This window comes from Pelobates fuscus, chromosome 5, assembly GCF_036172605.1.
Source record: "Pelobates fuscus isolate aPelFus1 chromosome 5, aPelFus1.pri, whole genome shotgun sequence".
NCBI classification, from domain to species: Eukaryota; Metazoa; Chordata; class Amphibia; order Anura; family Pelobatidae; genus Pelobates; species Pelobates fuscus.
Genome location: NC_086321.1, coordinates 293,512,092 through 293,531,529, shown reverse-complemented (window position 1 = coordinate 293,531,529; position 19,438 = coordinate 293,512,092). Strand labels below are relative to the sequence as shown.

Genomic DNA, 19,438 nt, shown 5'->3' with positions numbered 1-19,438 from the left:
ACACACACGACACATACATACACATACATACGACACATACATACACATACATACACACGACACATACATACACACACACACACAACACACATACAGACACAAATACAGACACATACATACACACACACACACACGACACATACACACACACACACACGACACATACATACACACACACACACGACACATACAGACACATGACACATACAGACACACACACACACACACATACAGACACAAATACAGACACAGATACACACACACACACGACACATACACACACACACACACATACATACATACACACATACACATACACAAGACACACACGACACATACAGGAACACAGACAGACACATACACACAAGACACATACATACAGACACACACAAGACACACATACCAACAGACAGTCACACATACATACACACACACACAAGACACACATATATACAGACACACACACACACACACATTATATTTAAGTCACCCTCCTGTTTCCTACCTTTTAGATTCAGGAGGGTGACTTTCCCTGGGGTCCAGTGGTGGCTCAGGTGGATGGGAGTCAGAGTTCCCACTCTGACTCCCTGGTCTTCCTCCCGCGCGGCTCTCAGTGTTAGCTGGGAGGAGTGATGTGCAGTCACTTCCTCCCAGCTCTGCGATGTCATCACAGGGGGCCCGGTCGCGCTGTTAAAGCGTCCAGCGCTGACCGAGCCCCCTCACAATCCACATCCATCGGGTGGCCCTGACAGCATGGGCCACCCCATGGACCTCTCCAAATGCGGCCCCGGCGGTTTGCCGCGCGGGCCGGAGCCGCAATTTGTCACGGCGGTACCCAGTCGCAGGGGTACCGCCGGCTCGCACCCGCCCGCCCGTCCGCCCGGTCGTCAGGTCGTCAAAACCTGGAAATCCCTACCGCCCACCTGAAATCCTAAAACGCCCACTAGTGGGCGGTAGGGACCAGGTTGACGACCCATGGTTTAAACAAATAAGGATCATTAACCCCCCAAAAAAATTTTGTGAAACCACACACTTGCATCCACATATACTGTTCTATAGGGGTCACTATTTAAGTTAGATTAGTTTAGACTGGACGATACCAGTAATATTTAATCTAACACTGGGTCACTGTTCCCCTATTTGCCAATGAGAATATATATATTATATATCTAAATAATCTGTGTGTGTGTATATGTATTTTTTGCGCACCAAAAGCGCTTTTCAACCAGTCAGTACAACCGGGATCATCAGGAGAGTTTCGGTAGCAAAATACATTTTAGTGATATAGGAGGCTCAGTAATAATTATAAATCTGAAATCGTGACTGTAACGGAACCGCTGGCACCCCGACCGGGTACCCTCCGCTGACGGATGCTCCTAGTTCTTTCTGAGGTCTCCAAGCACTCTGCCTGACACCATAACCACTGCCGACTCCACCCACTCTGGACCCAAGACCAGGGTCCAGCTTCCAGTAGGTGGACCTCTCCGAATTCCAGAGAGCAGGAACAGGAACAAGCTCTTAGCAGAGCTCAGCGATTATACCCTGGGGAGTATAGTGATTATAGCAATCCCCAGAGTGTAGTTCTCCAATCCCCCAAACATGAGCCGAAACTTCATGAAGGTACAAGATGATCTGAGGTGCTAGCACACCCAGTCTGGCTTTTATTACAGTGGTTGCAAATACAGGACCGCCCACAGGGAGGGACAAAACAACCAATCATATCACAGTTACATCCCACAGATTCCCTCCCCTTATCCTGAGAGGAAACTCAATTATACATACAGTTAAACATACTTTTTACCCAACTTTCATAACTCTAGAACCATACATCCAATCTCTATATAAAATACATATTCACAATCAATACGTTCAGGGGAACAACATATTAAAAAATGGTGCGAATCAGACCAGTGGTTCAAAAGTTAAGGGAAAGTCCTTTGTTACCAAATGAAGCATGGCTTTTCTTCCCAAAACAGTTCCACAGAGTCTCTATCCTGGAGATAATTGGGAAGTAATCCAATTATCTCCAAGAACAGAGGTAAAACTCCATTAGCCACATGGCAGACAAAGGACAATAAAAGACGTAAAAATACATACTGTTACATTTATCACATAGAACCCACACATTTACAATTTACCTAACACATAATAGCATACATAATATTGAAGACAGCCTGAATGCAATCTGCTACACAGTCTTAAAGGGACATTGTTCCTAAAAGTCATAATATGTCCACGGATGGTTTTTAAAGGGCCAGCAGCAGCACCATACAAATCCAATATGCCCAAATGTTGCACCTGAAGGGCCAAATCTCCCAGGGACCATAGTCAACAGGTAAGAGGCTGGCAATCAGGCTCCTCCAACAGCCAGGGGTAAATGGCAGCTTGTCACCCATAAACCCAGTGACAAAAGGCATTTCGTCACAGTGACCTTTGTACTAGGGGAAACTCAGTGACAAATGACAATCTGATGAGTGCCTGAGCTCTTTATACAGGAAGCTCAGTGACAACCTACCAAGTAGAGGAGCACGTGAACTGTTATAGAGGAAGCTCAGTAACTCATACCAAAATTTGTTGAGCACATGGCTTTTTGTAGTAGAGGAAGCTCAATAACAGTTTGTAAACCTTCTGAAAATAGGTGGCTCAGTATTGAAAACCAATCACAATGTGAAGACGAGGAAGCTCGGTAATAAAACTATTTGTCCCTTCTCGGCAGCAATTAACAATTTAATTGGCGCATGACCTGGAATATAAGTGTGGCCACGTGTTCTTGGAGGGGGCTGCTTGCCCGCCTCCTACCTTCTGAGTATGGCCCTGGGATATATGGCATTTGAAAACACTATTTGTGACAAAACTGGAGATTGTCCATATTTTTTATGATTCCCTTTGTTTGTTGCACTGTTCCCCATGTGTTACTGGGTGGCCACCATTTCATGTATCAGAGGCACATGGTGAGAACAATGGATGAAGCACATGGTGAGAACAATGGATGGTGGCCATTTTAACTCACAGACACTGTTTTTACTTTTCTACACGGTGCCATCTCGCCGGTATTTGGTGCACAAAGACATCGTTCAGTAGTTTTAAACTACAGAACAGGGGACACATTTAACAGTAATTCTTTTTCATATAGTCTGTATATGTTCTGCGGAATCTGCATTAAAACGTATCTTCCAAACTACTGAACGGATCTGGGTGAATTTTGGATATGTGGTATTTTTATGGGGTTATTGCATGTTTTGGGATCCGTGTGATATGTTTTATAATACTGTATTTTCCTGCCTGTGATAATTAAGTTAGTCTATATTGTTGAGATAATTGTATCACAGGCAGAGGGGAGGATTGCTGATGTAATGAATGGGAGTGTTAGCTGTGTTGTAATGTGTTGATTGGTTGTTCTTCAAAACCCTGTGGGCAGTACTATGTTTGTAGAATGTGAATAAAAGAGGCTGTATGTGCCAGTACAGTCAGTTCTTCTAGACCCTCAACACGTAGTCTTGTCTCGTGATTGGAGGGAACAGCTATACTCACACTGGGGATTGCTATGCTCTGCATACTCCTCTGAGCTTTAATCACTTAGCTCTTTTAAGAGCCTGTTCCTGATACGCTCTCCAGGAGGAGAGGTCTACCCCACACGGTCCTGGAGGACAGAAGCTGATCCAGGGTGGACAGAAGACGGCGAGACTCCAGTTAAGCTACGGCGGTTGTGGAGTCTGCGGTGGCTGTGGTGTCCGGTGCGGTGCTTGTGGTCCTCGGCGCAAGCTAGGAAGCGTCCATCAACGGAAGGTACTCGGTCGGAGTACGGGGTGTTCCGTTACAATAAGTAACTATCTTAGAAGCCTAATTGCATACGTACATAAATAAGAGGTGGCTCAATAAAAGACTAGTTTGGTGAGCATAAGTCCTGTTAAAGGCAGTTCTGTAAGAAATGCCAACTTGCGATGTATGTGATCTCTTCTACAGTAACAAAACCAATTTAAATGAGATGCAACCCTCCGAGACAGAGGTACTCGGTTGAGAATACTAATTTGATGAGCACATGACCTCAACTTAGTAACAAACAAAAATGCATGAGCATGTGAAATTGGAGAGCGGTGGCTCAGTAACACATCACGATTTGATCCATACATGCTATCTGATCGAAGAAGCTGAGTAACAAACACCAAACTTGAATAAACACATGCCTTTGAGATAGAGGTGGTTCAGTGAATATTTTATTTGTGACACTTGACCTTTGTGCAAAAGGAAGCTCAGTAACAACATTACATGACTTCTGTGAAGAGGCTCAATAACGAATACCAAAATGAAAATGAGTGAATGACCTCTGCTAGAGAAACTTTAATAACAACTTTGAATAGCGTGTGACCTCAGAAACCAAGGTGGCTCAGTAACGAGCCCTAATGTAATTACACATGACTTCTGTAAAAGAGGGAGCACAGTAACAAATGCAAACATTGAAGGAGCGTGTTGCCTCTTTGATAGAGGAGGCTCAATAAAGAATAGAAATTTGATGAGCGTGTGACCTCCGAGAGGTGGCTCAGTAATGAATATAAAATTTGATGAGTATGTAACTTCTGTGACAGTGAGTAAAGAGCTCCAATTATATAAAAGAACACATACGTGTGATAAAGGAAGCTCAGAAAGAGGCAACCAACCTGTGCCTTTTGTATAGAGGAAAAACCAATAACAATTACTAATTTGAAAAAGCGCATGACCTCCAAGGTGGCTTTGTATTACCTGTGAAAGCTGAAGAAATAAATATGAAGTGTGTATGAATGTGATAGTGTCCCATAGAGTCGTACTTACTACGAATGATGTAAGTGTAGCAAAACCTCCACGGTAATAAAAAAAATGTAACCCAGCGACTTTTCAAAATATAGAAGTGTTTCCACAGCAACGAAACCCACACCAATCTGCAGAGTGCAGGAAGTAATAAAAACAATTAATTTTAAAGTGTGCCTAAATGTGACGTCTACGTACAGAGTGTAATGTGAGTGTATTTTGAGAGTTTGCAGCAATTAGACGTGAATGAATAAATAGGTTACCTGGTCACCCCAGGCTGTAAGCTGTAGCCTTGTCAGAACTCCACGGCACCAAATACTTCAAAAAGAAAACCGTACATGTATTTACCGCAGAATTCTTATGTACACATGTAGAATACTCTAAGAACCTAACCTAGCAATGGATTGTAGTAGTGCATTACACAAAACAATTTTAACAGAAATCCACCTGCTATTATATATGATTAACTTTGGCACAAAGGTGGCCCTAAGTTTTATCAGTCCTAGGCTGAAATGAACAACCAGCAGGGACAGGAAGTAACCTGGAAACCTTGGCAAGTAAAGAAAAACCATACATGCCATTTTTATTTTAAATCTTAACAGAGAACAAAAGTTCCAACAACATTAAACAATACAGGAACTTAAACATTTAGATGATGCAGTACCTATAGAATTTGCCTCATTTTTTAGCATGTATGGGTAGGTAAAGTAACAATTAGCTGAACTGTCTTGCTATATAACTTCAAGACAGGAGATTGAAACCCTAAATTGAATAGGAACTTATTTAAGACCGGAGACTCATGCTTGAGAACAAAACCCGAAAACTGTAGCCCTAAAGACAAATGCCAAAATTTTGTTCAGCACGTGATCTGTTCCGCATGTGATCTGTACAGCATTAAACAATTTAAAGGAACACTATAGTCATAACAACTACAACTTATTGTAGTTGTTACGATGAGTATAGTCAATCCCTGCAGTCTTTTTGTAGTAAACACGGGAGGGTGAGGGGGGGTGTTTGTTTACATTACAAACAGAAAAGAGGGTTCAGGTTGTGCCAAGAAAAATAAAACGATCCTAATAGCTTCCATCTCTATAAATGAGAATGGTACTGATTAGAAGAAACCACATATAAAATAATAATAAACAGTCCAAATGGAATACCAAGGGTCTAAAACAGTCCTAAAAAATCAGAATATCTTCAGATGCTTTGTATGAAGTCCTTGAGCCAGTCCAATCAATGTCAGCGTATGAAAGAAATCAGAAGACAGGAGGTACCAATAGGGCAATATGGCAAGTAAAGTGCGCTACAGACAACACTGCGATATAAAAATGTCAACTTACATCTCAAAGAGCTATGTCCAGCTCTAGGTAAAACAGCATACAGTGGTGTAAAATCCCCACTTGCAAGATATCCCTCTGATGTAATTTCACAGCTTGGTAGTGATGGTATGGGTCATATGAAATAAAAGCCAATAGTGCTCTCCGTACAGGTATAAATAAAAAGAAAGAAATGTATTTACAGCAAAAAGAGCAGACTCACTGCTGTGCCAGGCATAGGTGGAACAATCCCCACCAGGGATTCTTTTGATGGTGGTAGTGCTGGTGCTTCAGATGATAAAATCAATGCCAGATACGATGTAATAAAATAATACAAGAAATATCGGCTAGCTAATGACAATAAGGTAGCCAAAAATATATATATACTTTTATTTAAACAAGGAGTAGTAAAACCACTTTAAATAAAATGATATATTTTTTGGCTACTTCATTGTCATTGATTTTATCATCTAAAGTACCAGCACTACCACCATCAAAAGAATCCTTTGTGGGGATTGTTCCACCTACGCCTGGCACATAGAGCAGTTAGTCTGCTCCTTTTTACTGTAAGTACATTTTTATTTATACTTGCCTATATGGATAGGATTGGCTGAGATTGTCAAGGAGGCAGATCAGGGGCAGAGCCAACAGAAGTCAAACACAGCCCTGGCCAATCAGCAACTCCTCATAGAGATGAATTGAATCAATGCATCTCTATGAGGAAGATTCAGTGTCTGCATGCAGAGGGTGGAGACACTGAATGGCAGTGCTGTACACTAGGTAGGACTGCCCCAGGAAACACCTCTAGCAGCCATCTGAGGAGTGGCCAGTGGAGTTATCACTAGGCTATAATGTAAACACTGCATTTTCTCTGCAAATACAATGTTTACAGCAAAAAGCCTGAAGTGGGATGATTCTATGCACCAGAAAAACATGCAATAAGCTGTAGTTGTTCTGGTGGCTATAGTGTCCCAATAACATAGGGGCTGCTTTGAAGCAGCATTGTAGGGGGGAGGACCTTTCAGACTGCGATCTATTGTATTTTCTCATTAATGTATATTACTATACTAGAATTTCTTATACAAGGAGCATTTACAACAAGTTTGTTTAAATCTTGTACTAAATATCCGCACATATTTATTCTATTTCAACACTTCAACCACTCTACTGCTCTAACTCTTTGTTCATGTTAAAAATCACAAAATGACAGTCATAAAGCCATAGTTTATTTGGAATATTTTCAATTAGTATTGACCCTGGCTGTACTATGTTACGTTTTCAGAGATTTCAAATATTGTATTTAAACTGGACTATCAATATAATACCATAAGTGGGGCGATCTTTATATATATTTACTGTTAGTGATCCAGTTGTAAAACATCTAATCAACTTGGCGTTTACTGCAGTTTATTGCCCCAGGTGTTATTTTGTTTATTATTATATAGTCCTTTCTACCAATATGTGATAATATTCCCACCAGAAAGCTAATTATATGGAGAATTAATAAGAGTTGGATTGTTAATAGACTTATTTTTTTCTTTTCTATCTATGTGTGGATACCAGCTGGCCTCCACGATCCCCTTCTATAATTAAATCTGGTTGATTATTTACAACTAATGAATTTCTTATCTAATGTTAGCTAGAGTTGTCTATTACCAGATACAGATCATTGCCACTAAGGTTTCTTGTTACAAGTTTGACAACATTGTAACCAATAGTTATTTAACTTTATATCTACATTGAGAGAATATCTAACTGTCCATCAATACACCAGTGTCCATCAGCTATCCAATATTAAAGGTTTTGGTCTTCACAGTTTTTCACCTAATCCACTTGTTTCACTTAGTGTGTGTCTGTTACCTCAGTTGGGATCTAATAAACCAATTCTCATTTTATATTCAACTTATCAATTTTTCTTTCTTATATATTTTTTGTTTTCTAAGCTTGTTGTGTTGAATATTTACTCTTCTGTGTGTAATACTATTGGTATTGTGTCCTCTCTTTTGAGGCCTGTTCCAATATAATCTACTCATGAAACTTGTTCCCCTATAATTCACTTTGCATTCCATACAATTCACACTAGTGAATAGCAGTATTACAGTATGGTCATTGTCTAGCACAGTGTATTAATAAAAAAATAATAATTAAAAAGTATGTCAAAAGGAGTAGGGCATACACCATGGTTTATGGGACATGTCACTTATTTGCGGCTAGCTACTGCTTAAAAAAGTATGCAACATTCATGTTCTGCGTTAGGGAAATCCATGAACTTATCATGGCTCTATATATGTCCAACTGATGAATTATTTTTCTTCAGCATATTGTGTGTTGCCCATCAGCACGTGGTAGTGGCATGTGCCAAGAAAAGTACAGTGGTTCTGGCATTATGCATGATGTTGAAACAAATATTTAGGGTGCCAATACAAATTTATTGTGTGGCCTATTATTATAGTTACTTGGACAGTGAAGATATCTAAGCTTTAAACACATTTCTCTTTAATAATCTCCTGACTCTTGGTCTCCTATTCCTTCCTTTTACAGCTGAGGGATGCCCAAGAAGTTTCAGGGTGAGAATACTAAGTCAGCCGCAGCCCGTGCCCGGAAAGCAGAGGCAAAGGCTGTGGCAGATGCAAAGCGCAAGCAGGAGCAGGAGGATGCATTTTGGCAAGATGATGACAAACACGTTCAGCGCAAGGAGCAAAGAAAGGTAATAAAGGGAGGCGAAATATTGCTCGACAGTTTTAACATTAATTTGCCTAAAATTGTGTTGCACTTGATACATTACATATCATAGAGGTTCCAAACAAGTGATACAGCCATTATGGTCAATCAGTCAGTGCTAAATAAAGAGTATGCTGCTACCACACTATATAAAATTATACAGTATGACCAAGTAGGAGGGTTACATACTTAAACGTAGACTGAATATTCTATTGGTACTGGTAAATCAGTTCCTTCAATCTCTATATATTCCAAATGGAACAAATATCACACTCCGATGACTTTCAGAGAATCACATGCCAAGAAAATCCACACTTCTATTTCAATACATAATAAGAACCAAAGTAAATGTATTTAAAAAAAATATGGTCCCTACATCAAATAGAAGGGTTGATAAAAAAGGGGAACCCAAGAAACAATCCTCACAGATGCTTTTTTCAGTCAAGTTCCCCCTTTTTTTTTTCTTCACTCTATCTGACATTTGACCATATTTAAAAAATAAATAAATAATAACTTGCCAATGATTATCACCTGCAATACATTTGCACAAATTTGTTTCCTTGTAATGTTATCGCAGTGCAGTGTTTATATGATATGGAAAGTGGTAGAGCAACTTAAAATATTTGTGAATATGTATTACATTTATTTTTTTTAAAATATGCCACAGTCAGCTCAGGTTACCACTCTCACTTCAAAATTTCCACTGACTCTTGGACAACCAATTTCTTATGCTGTAGGACATTTTGAAGTGTATGACCGATCTTTGGGCCTTTGAAACAAAATAGATATATAAAAATGAGAAGTGTATAGAATTTACAAGGGTCATGTAAATTAGGAAAAACAAGGTTAATTATTCTCAGATGGAGCATTCAGACTCACTGCCGTCCGTAAAACAGGTGAGTGACCTTAGTTTCTCTCATATCTTGTTTGATATCAATGGTTATATTTTTGAGTTTTCTCCCAATTGTAATTAAGTGGCAAATAGACAATTTAATGATCTATATGCAGGGCCGGTGCAAGGATTTTTGGCTGCACAGGCAATGTACCCCTTTCTCCTCAATTCACATCATGACTAGCTTCCCATAGCAATTAGGTCAATTAACCCCTTCCAGGTTCCCTGTGTGCACCCTTTTATAAGCTTTTCCAGCTACTTTTGCTCTACACACTTACAGTGTAACAGTCACACAACACTCACTCACAGATAGGGGCACACATACATACACTGCCCTAAGTCACGCAGGAACATAAATTCACAGAGATATACATAACAATTACATACAAACACATTCAGTTACAGTCAAATAAAATCACAATCAGAAATATTCTCATACACATTTACAGTGATACACACTCACAGCATACACCTACAGTCACACTCATAGATGCACAAAATCACATAGACACAGACTTACAATTATGCATGCAGGACATGCACACTCACAGTCAGACATTTATGCTCTGACACACACAGACAACACACTCACATTCACAGACTAAGATATCCACTTACTTTCACACGTCAGACAACACACTCACTTTCACATGCCCATACAACCACTCACTTTCACACACCAGATATTCACTCACAGTCACTCATGGAGACACAACATAGGTGATCCACCATCAGACCTTGTAGCTCCTCATGCACACTGAGCTCCTGTTGCTGAGAGCTACTAATTCCTTTCTGCCCTATATCAGTCCTCACTGTAACAGGCAGTATGTATGTTGTGGCAGCTCCTACCTGTAGGAGCTGGAGCCAGCCTTCAGAATGGGAGCTTGTTTCCCACTCCCTCGCGATCTGATGACATACTTTGTTATGTGAGGGCTGATACAGAGCAAGGGGGCAGAGCTTTGCAGACTGCAGACAATTAAACCTCTGCAGGGCTGTTACAATGCCTCAGGGAGGTCCTACAGCATCCAGGCTTCCATAGTGTGCCTCACGAGCAGGAGCTCTGCCCTTCAAAACACTGGCAGTGTGTGAGTTGTGAGGGGCGGCTGCTGTGGGCTTAGGGTAGCTTATAGTTGTCCTTTACACGGTCCATGCACTGTCCATGCACTGTCAGAAATATTTAAAAATCCAAGTCTCTGGCCAGGTGCCAGAGATTTGGATTTTTGCGCCCCCCTTCTGTGGCGCCCACCTGTGCCGCCTTATGGACACGCCGGCCCTGCCTATATGTACTACTTACAACAAACAAGAAACAAATAAATAATTTGGTGTTGAGCTTTTGAGTCTCCCCAACCAATCACAGGCTCCCAAGATTGTTTGGGGTAGATGGGGGAAAATGTAAAAGATAAAATCTGTATAAATGTAAACTAAATAATAAGCAGAGAACAGCTCCGTAGGGAGTTCCAAAGAGGTCAGCCCTGGGAGCCATTTTTTTTTTTCCATATGACCATGTGAGTGGGTGCACTATGGAGGACAGAGATAACCAAGCCATATATACAGAAGTATAAATTATGAAAATCGTATTGTATTATATTTGTGTTTCATGGCCTATGTATTAATACAATGTTTTTATGTTTACAATCATAACAGCTGTAACAGTAGCCTAATTTAACAACCAATATCACTATATATGTTAATTTTACAAACACTTGTTTGGGTGTTTTATTTGTTCACATTCCTTAAAGAAGGTCATTCCTTACAATACTTGTATATCAATTCATCTTAAAGGGACACTCCAGATTCCTAAAACACTTTTCTTGCTGGAAAGCTTTTTGTGTGAAGAGTGTGTCCTGTTTTGTTTTGAAGATTTCAATAGAAATGTGCACTTTTATAAATTCAAATGGTTACAACCCTTTGGCTTTCAAGCAGACAACAGGTCCTGTAACTTCCTGGTTTAGTTAGCTCAGGGGAGCTAAACTCAAGAGGGAGCAATTGCCCAGAACACATGCCTTTCAAAGACGAGTCGTTCTAGTATTAAAGGGTTATTCTAAGCACGATGAGCACTTCAGTGACTGAGCCTATATGAAATTCTGCACATTCAGAGTTTAACCCATCTGCTGCTAGAGTATTGGGCTGGCTAATGTCAATTATGTGCAACTTTCATTGCACAGAATGACAATCACTATTTCAGAGCAGTTAACTGATACTTTCAGAAGATGAATTGGGACTGGCGCTGCACCAGGGAACATCGGAGCTTGGCGAGAACAGTTTGCCTTATTAACGGTGAACCGGGGCCTGGAAGCTTCTGGCATAATAACCACTACAGTGGGCTGTAGTGGTCACATACTTACTTGGTAATCTAGGTTGTAAAAAAATAATCAAAACTTCATCATGGTTTTAAACAAATCCATACAGATGTTTAAACAGAAATTGGATAAATACGTCAAAAAACATAACTTACAGGGTTATCATTTCTAATTACTGGGGTTATAGCTGCGTGATCCAATGAGATATCTGACTGCCATTTTGGGTCAAGAATAAATTTTGTCAAGTATTTTACAAAAGCGCTTCAGACTGGATTTTTTGCCTTCTTTTGGATCAACAGCAAAAACATATATGAGAAAGGCTGAACTTGAGACGCAAGTCTCTTTTCAGCTATGTAATTTAACTCCTAAATGGCAGAGAATTGAGCAGTGAGACTGCAGATGAATAATCTGTAAACCAAAACTGCTGAATTAAGCTAAATCTGTTTTGGTGACTATAGTGCCCCTTTAATCACTGTGAAGTTGACTGTCTAATGCATTCAGTAATTTCACTCATCTTTTTTTAAAGAGACTCTCTATAGGCATTCAGATCACTTCATCTCAATGAAGTAGTCTGAATTTCATGCTCCTGTCTTTTTAACCAATCAACTGAGGACAGGAACAACGCTGTTTACATTGCAGGGTCAACATGCCTCTAGTGGCTATCTTCCTGTTGTTTACTAAAGTGAGAATTCAAAGTGAATTTAAAATTAATGGTCAAAATAGACAAATTTGCCAAGTCTTTTCTGGCCTTACTTTTAAAATTCACTTTGAATTTTCACCTGTGTATGCCAAAAAGCAATTGGCACCTCTTACTCTTTATGTAATGGCTAAAGAGGCACCTATTGAATGCAAATCAACATTTATGCATTTACCAATACCAACTGAAAGATCACTTTTCCTTGAAAAAAGGTTTATGCACAAAGCTGTTGGGACATTGTACCTCAGTAAAATTATAAAGAACTCGTGGGCTGTGAAGTATAAGAGAGATCCTCAATTATGAGGAGTGCTAACCGCACAGCTTCTAAAGCAGTATGGATCTGTTTTAAAAAAATATATATTTATATGGTAAGATAACAATAAGAAATCAATAATAGTTGCACATACGTCACTAATGCTGCTGTCTGAAAATGTAAGAGATGGCAGTGCACAAGTTGTCCACTAGAGGGTGTTGGATTACACTGCTCTTTTGGACCTGAGCAAAAATTAAATAGGAATCCTGTCCCATGACCAACTGGCTTGAATAGCATGTCACATCACTAGATCACAACCATGTAACTAGATGCCTAAGATCAAGACAGTGAATCACTCTATGTGATTATGTATTTACTTTTGAAACTGCTTTACATCATGACATCCTGTCTTATGTTTGTCATCTTAAGATTTCCTAAATGCATGTGATCTTTTTAACATCCAATCACCTTTACATTGTGTTGGATGATTGCTTTTTACAAGACTTGGTTGAACACTGATGGACTATATTACAGTTTAAGGTTTAACTAGGACGCAGATGGCTGCTTACAGGCACACTGGATGTTAAGCCATTAAGATTTTTGTTTTGGATTATTTTATTTAATGTATTTATTTTGTGAGTTGAATGAAAGGATATAAGAAGGTCTTACGGGCTAATTGACTAGTGTAGCAGAATCAGAACCCTCACAAGCAAGGCAGCATTCAAAAACAGAGTTAGAGGTACATTATCGTATTGAAGCCTCATATCCCCTTTCCCTCCAGGCGATAGCACACTAAAAGGTTTTTTTGGCTCCTACCTCCATTCTAAAACATGTACTTTTGTCTGGAAGGAATCACCATCTCTCTCTCTCTCTCTCTCTCTCTCTCTTTTATTTTGAATTCACTGACTATTTAGAGCAAAGTTGGAAGGAGGGCAACAAAAGGATAGCAGAGCCTGGAGCAGTAGAGATGAAATCCCAAATACAGAATTCTGGAAAAGTAATTGCATAAAACCCCATGGCTAATTGTGTGCATTTGCATTACACAAGGAGTCTCCTGTATTCAATAGCAGTCTATCCATTTCCTCTTTGTTTAGTGGCAGAACTTTTTTGTGTCATTACGTCTTTCTTCCTTCATTATTTTTAATATGTGGTTTGGATAGGATAACCTACAAACTGATAACTGACTGACTTATTTTGGAAATGCAACGGCCATACACCAGCCAAAACACAATGTGCATATGGACATTACTATTACTTGTCATGAGAACAGGTTCGATCATATGCATTTTGCATGTTTAAGACCAATATAGTGCAAAGGTAAGTTTACCATAATCGTAACCGTTTTTAACTAAGCGGATTATCTTCTTGTAAATCCTGCACCCTGCCTGGAAAGGAGAGCTTATATTGTCCTTGTCACAAGCGTGGGCTATAGGCCCAGCCGAGACAGTGGGGAGAATGTGGAAGTGACAGGGTTAATGACACCAAACCCCTGGTTACCTGTTGCTAGTCCCAGCAACCACTCAATTAACCCCTGCAATCCCTTCTACACTAACCCCCTAGTACACACTTTACTGCCACCACCAAGATTTTTAAACCCGGGCGACTTAGGTTACCCCACACACAGGAGAATTATAGAATCACAGTTCTACTTTTACTGATCAAACACATATAATTAACCCTTTTTGGTAACGTGTTTATCTGAGCTTTTCTTTGGAGGGTGAAGCTCTTAGAAAACAGAGACACAAGCTGATTAAGTAAACATTTAATCTGACAAAAAAGATTCACAGTGCTGAGTACAAAATACAGAAATAAATTGCAAAACAGTACATAAAATAAAATAGGAGAAAACACAAGAAATTCCTTACATATATTTACCCCATATAGAATTCTTGTGGGAGACTAAGATGGTATCGATCTCCTAGAAGTTACTGACAAAAGAAAAAAGGAATAACTGAACTCCCTGGATAGTCCAGCACCCTCATTATATATCTAAACTAGTTGTTTCTCAGTGGGCAGACCCCTGGGGGGGATCAGAGGGGGCTGGTCTGGCAGTCTATTGCCCACTCTATGAAATTCCTTGTGTCCAGCTCTGGTGATTGCTATCTAGATGTTTTATGGTCTAGGCCTGGTGCAAGATCAAAGACCACAATAAATGTCATCCCAAGGTTTACAAAAAAACAACTCTTAACATATATAAACACACATCAAACAAGAACTCATGCTTTTGGCATGACAGTCCTCCCTTACCACTGCTGACATATGATACATGGAAACCTGTATGTTCAGCGTGTCTCCTTTTTCCATTGCTTCATTACACAGAACAATTAGCATGATGGCTGGCATTTTGATTCTGAACACAGGTTCTGCAAGATAAATTAAATCAGTATTCACACATGCGTATAAGCCAAACAACTAGAAATCTCAGATTTTCTGGAAGTTAAAATTATCTGAAGAAGCTATTATCTGAAGAAGCTATTATCTGAAGAAGCTATTGCATATGCCTAATATGGGAAAGTGGCATTGTTGTGCATTCCACATTTTTTGCCATTAAAGCTATATATTCTACTTCATCCAGCATTCTAGATGTTGTGGACTATATCTTGCCAGCATTATGGCTTTACTAGCATTATGGGAGATGTAGTCTACAATATCTGGAGTGCCAAACATTGTCTACCACTGTTCTATATACTGCAATGCATACATTACAATGATTTAAAGGGTGCCTGTCATGGTTCACATACCTTTCATTTTAATGGACACTCCAATCACCAAAACCATTTTACATAGTTACATAGCTGAAAAGAGACTTGCGTCCATCAAGTTCAGTCTTTCTCACATTTGTTTTTGCTGTATGTGCCTAGATGCAGTCCCTTTACTCTGACAATATAAAGCAGTGCATTGCACAGGGCATTGTTTACGTTTTACCTCAAGATTGTCTTTCGTGGATGTCAATCTGATTAGTTTTCTCGCCACTTTTCAAAGTTCTTTATGTTGGATATGATTGCTCCCAGCATGATGACATGTAGTACAATTAAACTTTATCATGAGGGTAATGCAACTCTATAAAAAGGAACTATTTGCACAGTATATGTGCGTAATAGAGCCATTAATGATTCTGTATGGAGACGTGGCCTAGGCATGGGATCACAGGTGAGGATTTTTAAAATGTATTTGTATGAGGAGACCGTGTCGGCAAAAAAAATATATTTGATAATATACTGTTTTTGGTTTCAGCAACCCTGGTGGCTAGAGTCTGGCTGTGCAGTGTGTCAGCTTGACATACTGCACATCCCTAGTAATTAGCACATATGTGTTGGGGGCTAGTTGCACCTCTAGCACATGTGACAATTCTGTGTATACTTTACGTCTGTCGTAAGCACGCACTGCACACGTGAGGTCATCCTTGTTATAATATCACATTAGGCTGGGTGGTCGCTGTGAGGAAAGGTGTATTTATTGTGGCATATTTCTTTAAAGGCCCACAAAACAAAAAAACTACTTTAGCTCAGTGAAGTTGTTTACGTGTATGAATCATGCTCTTGCTGTCTCACTGCTCAATTCTCTCTAATTTAGGAGTTAAAGGGAACCTATAGCCATCCATACCACTTAGGGTTAAAAGTTGAGATTTTTAACAAATCTCAGTTTTAGAGTATATAGTATGGCTAGGATGAACCACTCAACTGGAAAATAAAGGGACTCCACTAAAAAAATCCCTAATATTGCAAGTGAAAAAAGGGAGAGAATTATTAGATAAAATCTAATAAAATATCCAGGAGTAGTTAATGGTGTATACCTTTAAATATAACCTTGTAAGCTAAAAGAACGCTGTGCAATTTATTTAAAAATAAGTAAAAAATTGAATAGATGGAGTTAATCCAAATAAAATAATAATGTCCAACTTGCTACATATAATGCTCTATAAACATTTTGCATTATACGTAGCAAGTTGGACATTATTATTTTATTTGGATTAACTCCATCTATTCAATTTTTTTTTACTTATTTTTCTTATGTTTTACTGAATATTATTCAAATACTCAATTTGATTTTAGAATCCGTTTAAACTTTTAAATATATTGCACAGCGTTCTTTTAGCTTACAAGGTTATATTTAAAGGTATACACCATTACCGTATTTATTCGAGTATAACGCGCACACGTGTATAACGCACACCCCTAATTTTCGATTAAAAATCGGTATAAAATTTTATACCGATTTTTAATCTAAAATTAGGGTGCTTGTTATACTCGAATAAATATTCGAGTGGGTGCTCCGATAATACCGACCGCTGGGCTCATTACAAGCCCGGCGGTCGTGGGGGGGCGGGCAGCAAGCGTTTACTCACCTCCGTGCAGCTCCTCCAGCTTCCCAGTGTAAATCTCGCGAGACCCGCGGCCAGCTCTGACAACGTCAGAGCGTCAGAGCTGGCCGCGGGTCTCGCGAGATTTACACTGGGAAGCTGGAGGAGCTGCACGGAGGTGAGTAAACGCTTGCTGCCCGCCCCCCCAGGACCGCCGGGCTTGTAATGAGCCCGGCGGTCCTGGGAGGTATAATCGGAGCACCCACTCGAATATTTATTTGAGTATAACGCGCACCCCTAATTTTAAATTAAAAATCGGTACAAAATTTTGCGCGTTATACTCGAATAAATACGGTAACTACTCCTGGATATTTTATTAGATTTTATCTAATAATTCTCTCCCTTTTTTCACATCCATACCACTTAATCTCAATGAAGGTGCCATGTCCCTCCCTTATTAATCCCTTAAGGACTGAGACAAATGTACACATTGTGATCAAAACAAAACCTGGAATTTGCACTATATGTCTGTTCAGGCATAATTCACCTCTTTCATATTATGTGCATCCACACTTATTCTATATCATTTTATTCAGGGGAAACATGGCTTTCATTTAACATAAAATATTTAGGTATGAAGCATAATTTAACATGAATAAAATATAATAAAAAAATTGGAGAAAATAATAATTTTTTAATGACATTCTAACTGTGAATGTCATAATACTGTTTGCTTTTACTGCAAAAAAAACCCACCACCACATATTTGTATTCAGCGATGTCTCACATGTAAAACAGCACTCCCTATGTACAGGTTTTATGGGGTTTTGAGAACTTACAGGGTCAAATATAGCATGTTACATTTTCAGTTTTTTTCACATTGAAATTCGACAGATTGATTACGTTGCCTTTGAAGACCGTATGGTAGCCCAGGAATGAGAATGATGGCATACCATTTGCAATAGTAGACAATCCAAGGTATTGCAAATGGGGTATGTCCAGTCTTTTTTAGTAGCCACTTGGTCACAAACACTGGCCAAAGTTAGTGTTAATATTTGTTTGTGTTTGGCCAGTGTTTATGTTTATAAGTGGCGCTGCAGACAACCACTAGAATCACTTCTGAAGGAATAGCAAATTAAAACCTAAAACCTTCTGAAGAAAAACCAAAGTAAAATCAGGCGCACTAGCCTCCCAATGCTTCCCTGTAGGAGATGTGGCTAGCCATGGATACCAGCACTGTGAGAGAGAAAAGGTAAGTTTTGTATGCCTAACACTATAGTGTTCCTTTAAATTACTTTGTTTATACAGCCATAGCCACTCCTTCCCCGGTTCTGACATAGTGATGTGAGCTTATAGTCCACACTACTGTAAGTAGCGTCAAGGGCGGACAGTTGGAGAACATGATGTTTGATTCGAGACACGGGAACTGTGGCAGGGAAGGAATATAATTGCGAGTGGACCTGCTTGCATAAGTTCACTTCTAGGAAGACTGGAAACAACCTTCCATGAAAATAGGACAACTACAGAATTCCTGTAGGAGAAAGATTTGGAGATCAGATTGTTAACCGTGCACAAAACATTGAATTATGTGACAAACCGAAAAAGGGCCCAAAGACTTTAAAAGAAAAAAAACAAACAATCCATGTTAGTAGGTATTTTGGAGAGCTTGCTAATGTATGTTGGCCTTTTTTCTTCTTTGTTGAGTAACTTCATGCTTAGCATCTTTTGCTCTCTCCAGCTTTGAACATTGCTTACCACATCATCTGTGTCAGCGCTTCCTTTGTTTGCTTTCTCAGTGGAGCGTTTATTAAACACTCGATCAGACAGCTATAGAGCTTACATTAATAATGCATTAGGCTCATCATTAAGTGTGCATAGCAATTGGACACCAGGATACAGAGGGAAGCCATATCACCTCTGATCCACCATGGACTTGGGTTCCCTAAGTACAGTTTCATGCTTAATAAAGGGTCTTTCTCCTTCTGTATGGGCAAGGCAACATTGGCATATTTATTGGACTACAACAGGAATTCCTAACTTTCCTCCTCCAAGAACAATCTATTGTGTGCTTCGTCAGCTTGTTACCAAAGGTATAGTTAGGTATAATATGGAAATTCTGTTTCTGCAAAATTCCTATCTGTATTTCGATTTGAATTCATTTGTACCATCAGAATATT

General features: G+C 39.4%; 1 protein-coding gene across 1 annotated transcript in view; it reads left to right on the top strand.

The window, feature by feature from the left end:
- CCDC124 (coiled-coil domain containing 124) overlaps positions 1 to 19,438 on the top strand; it is a 49,624-nt gene that overhangs the window by 17,545 nt on the left and 12,641 nt on the right. Inside the window, exon 2 of the mRNA XM_063457323.1 lies at positions 8,640 to 8,805. Within this exon, the coding sequence (XP_063313393.1) occupies positions 8,647 to 8,805 (159 nt within the window). The 5' untranslated portion in view covers positions 8,640 to 8,646. The remainder of the gene's footprint in view (positions 1 to 8,639; positions 8,806 to 19,438) is intronic.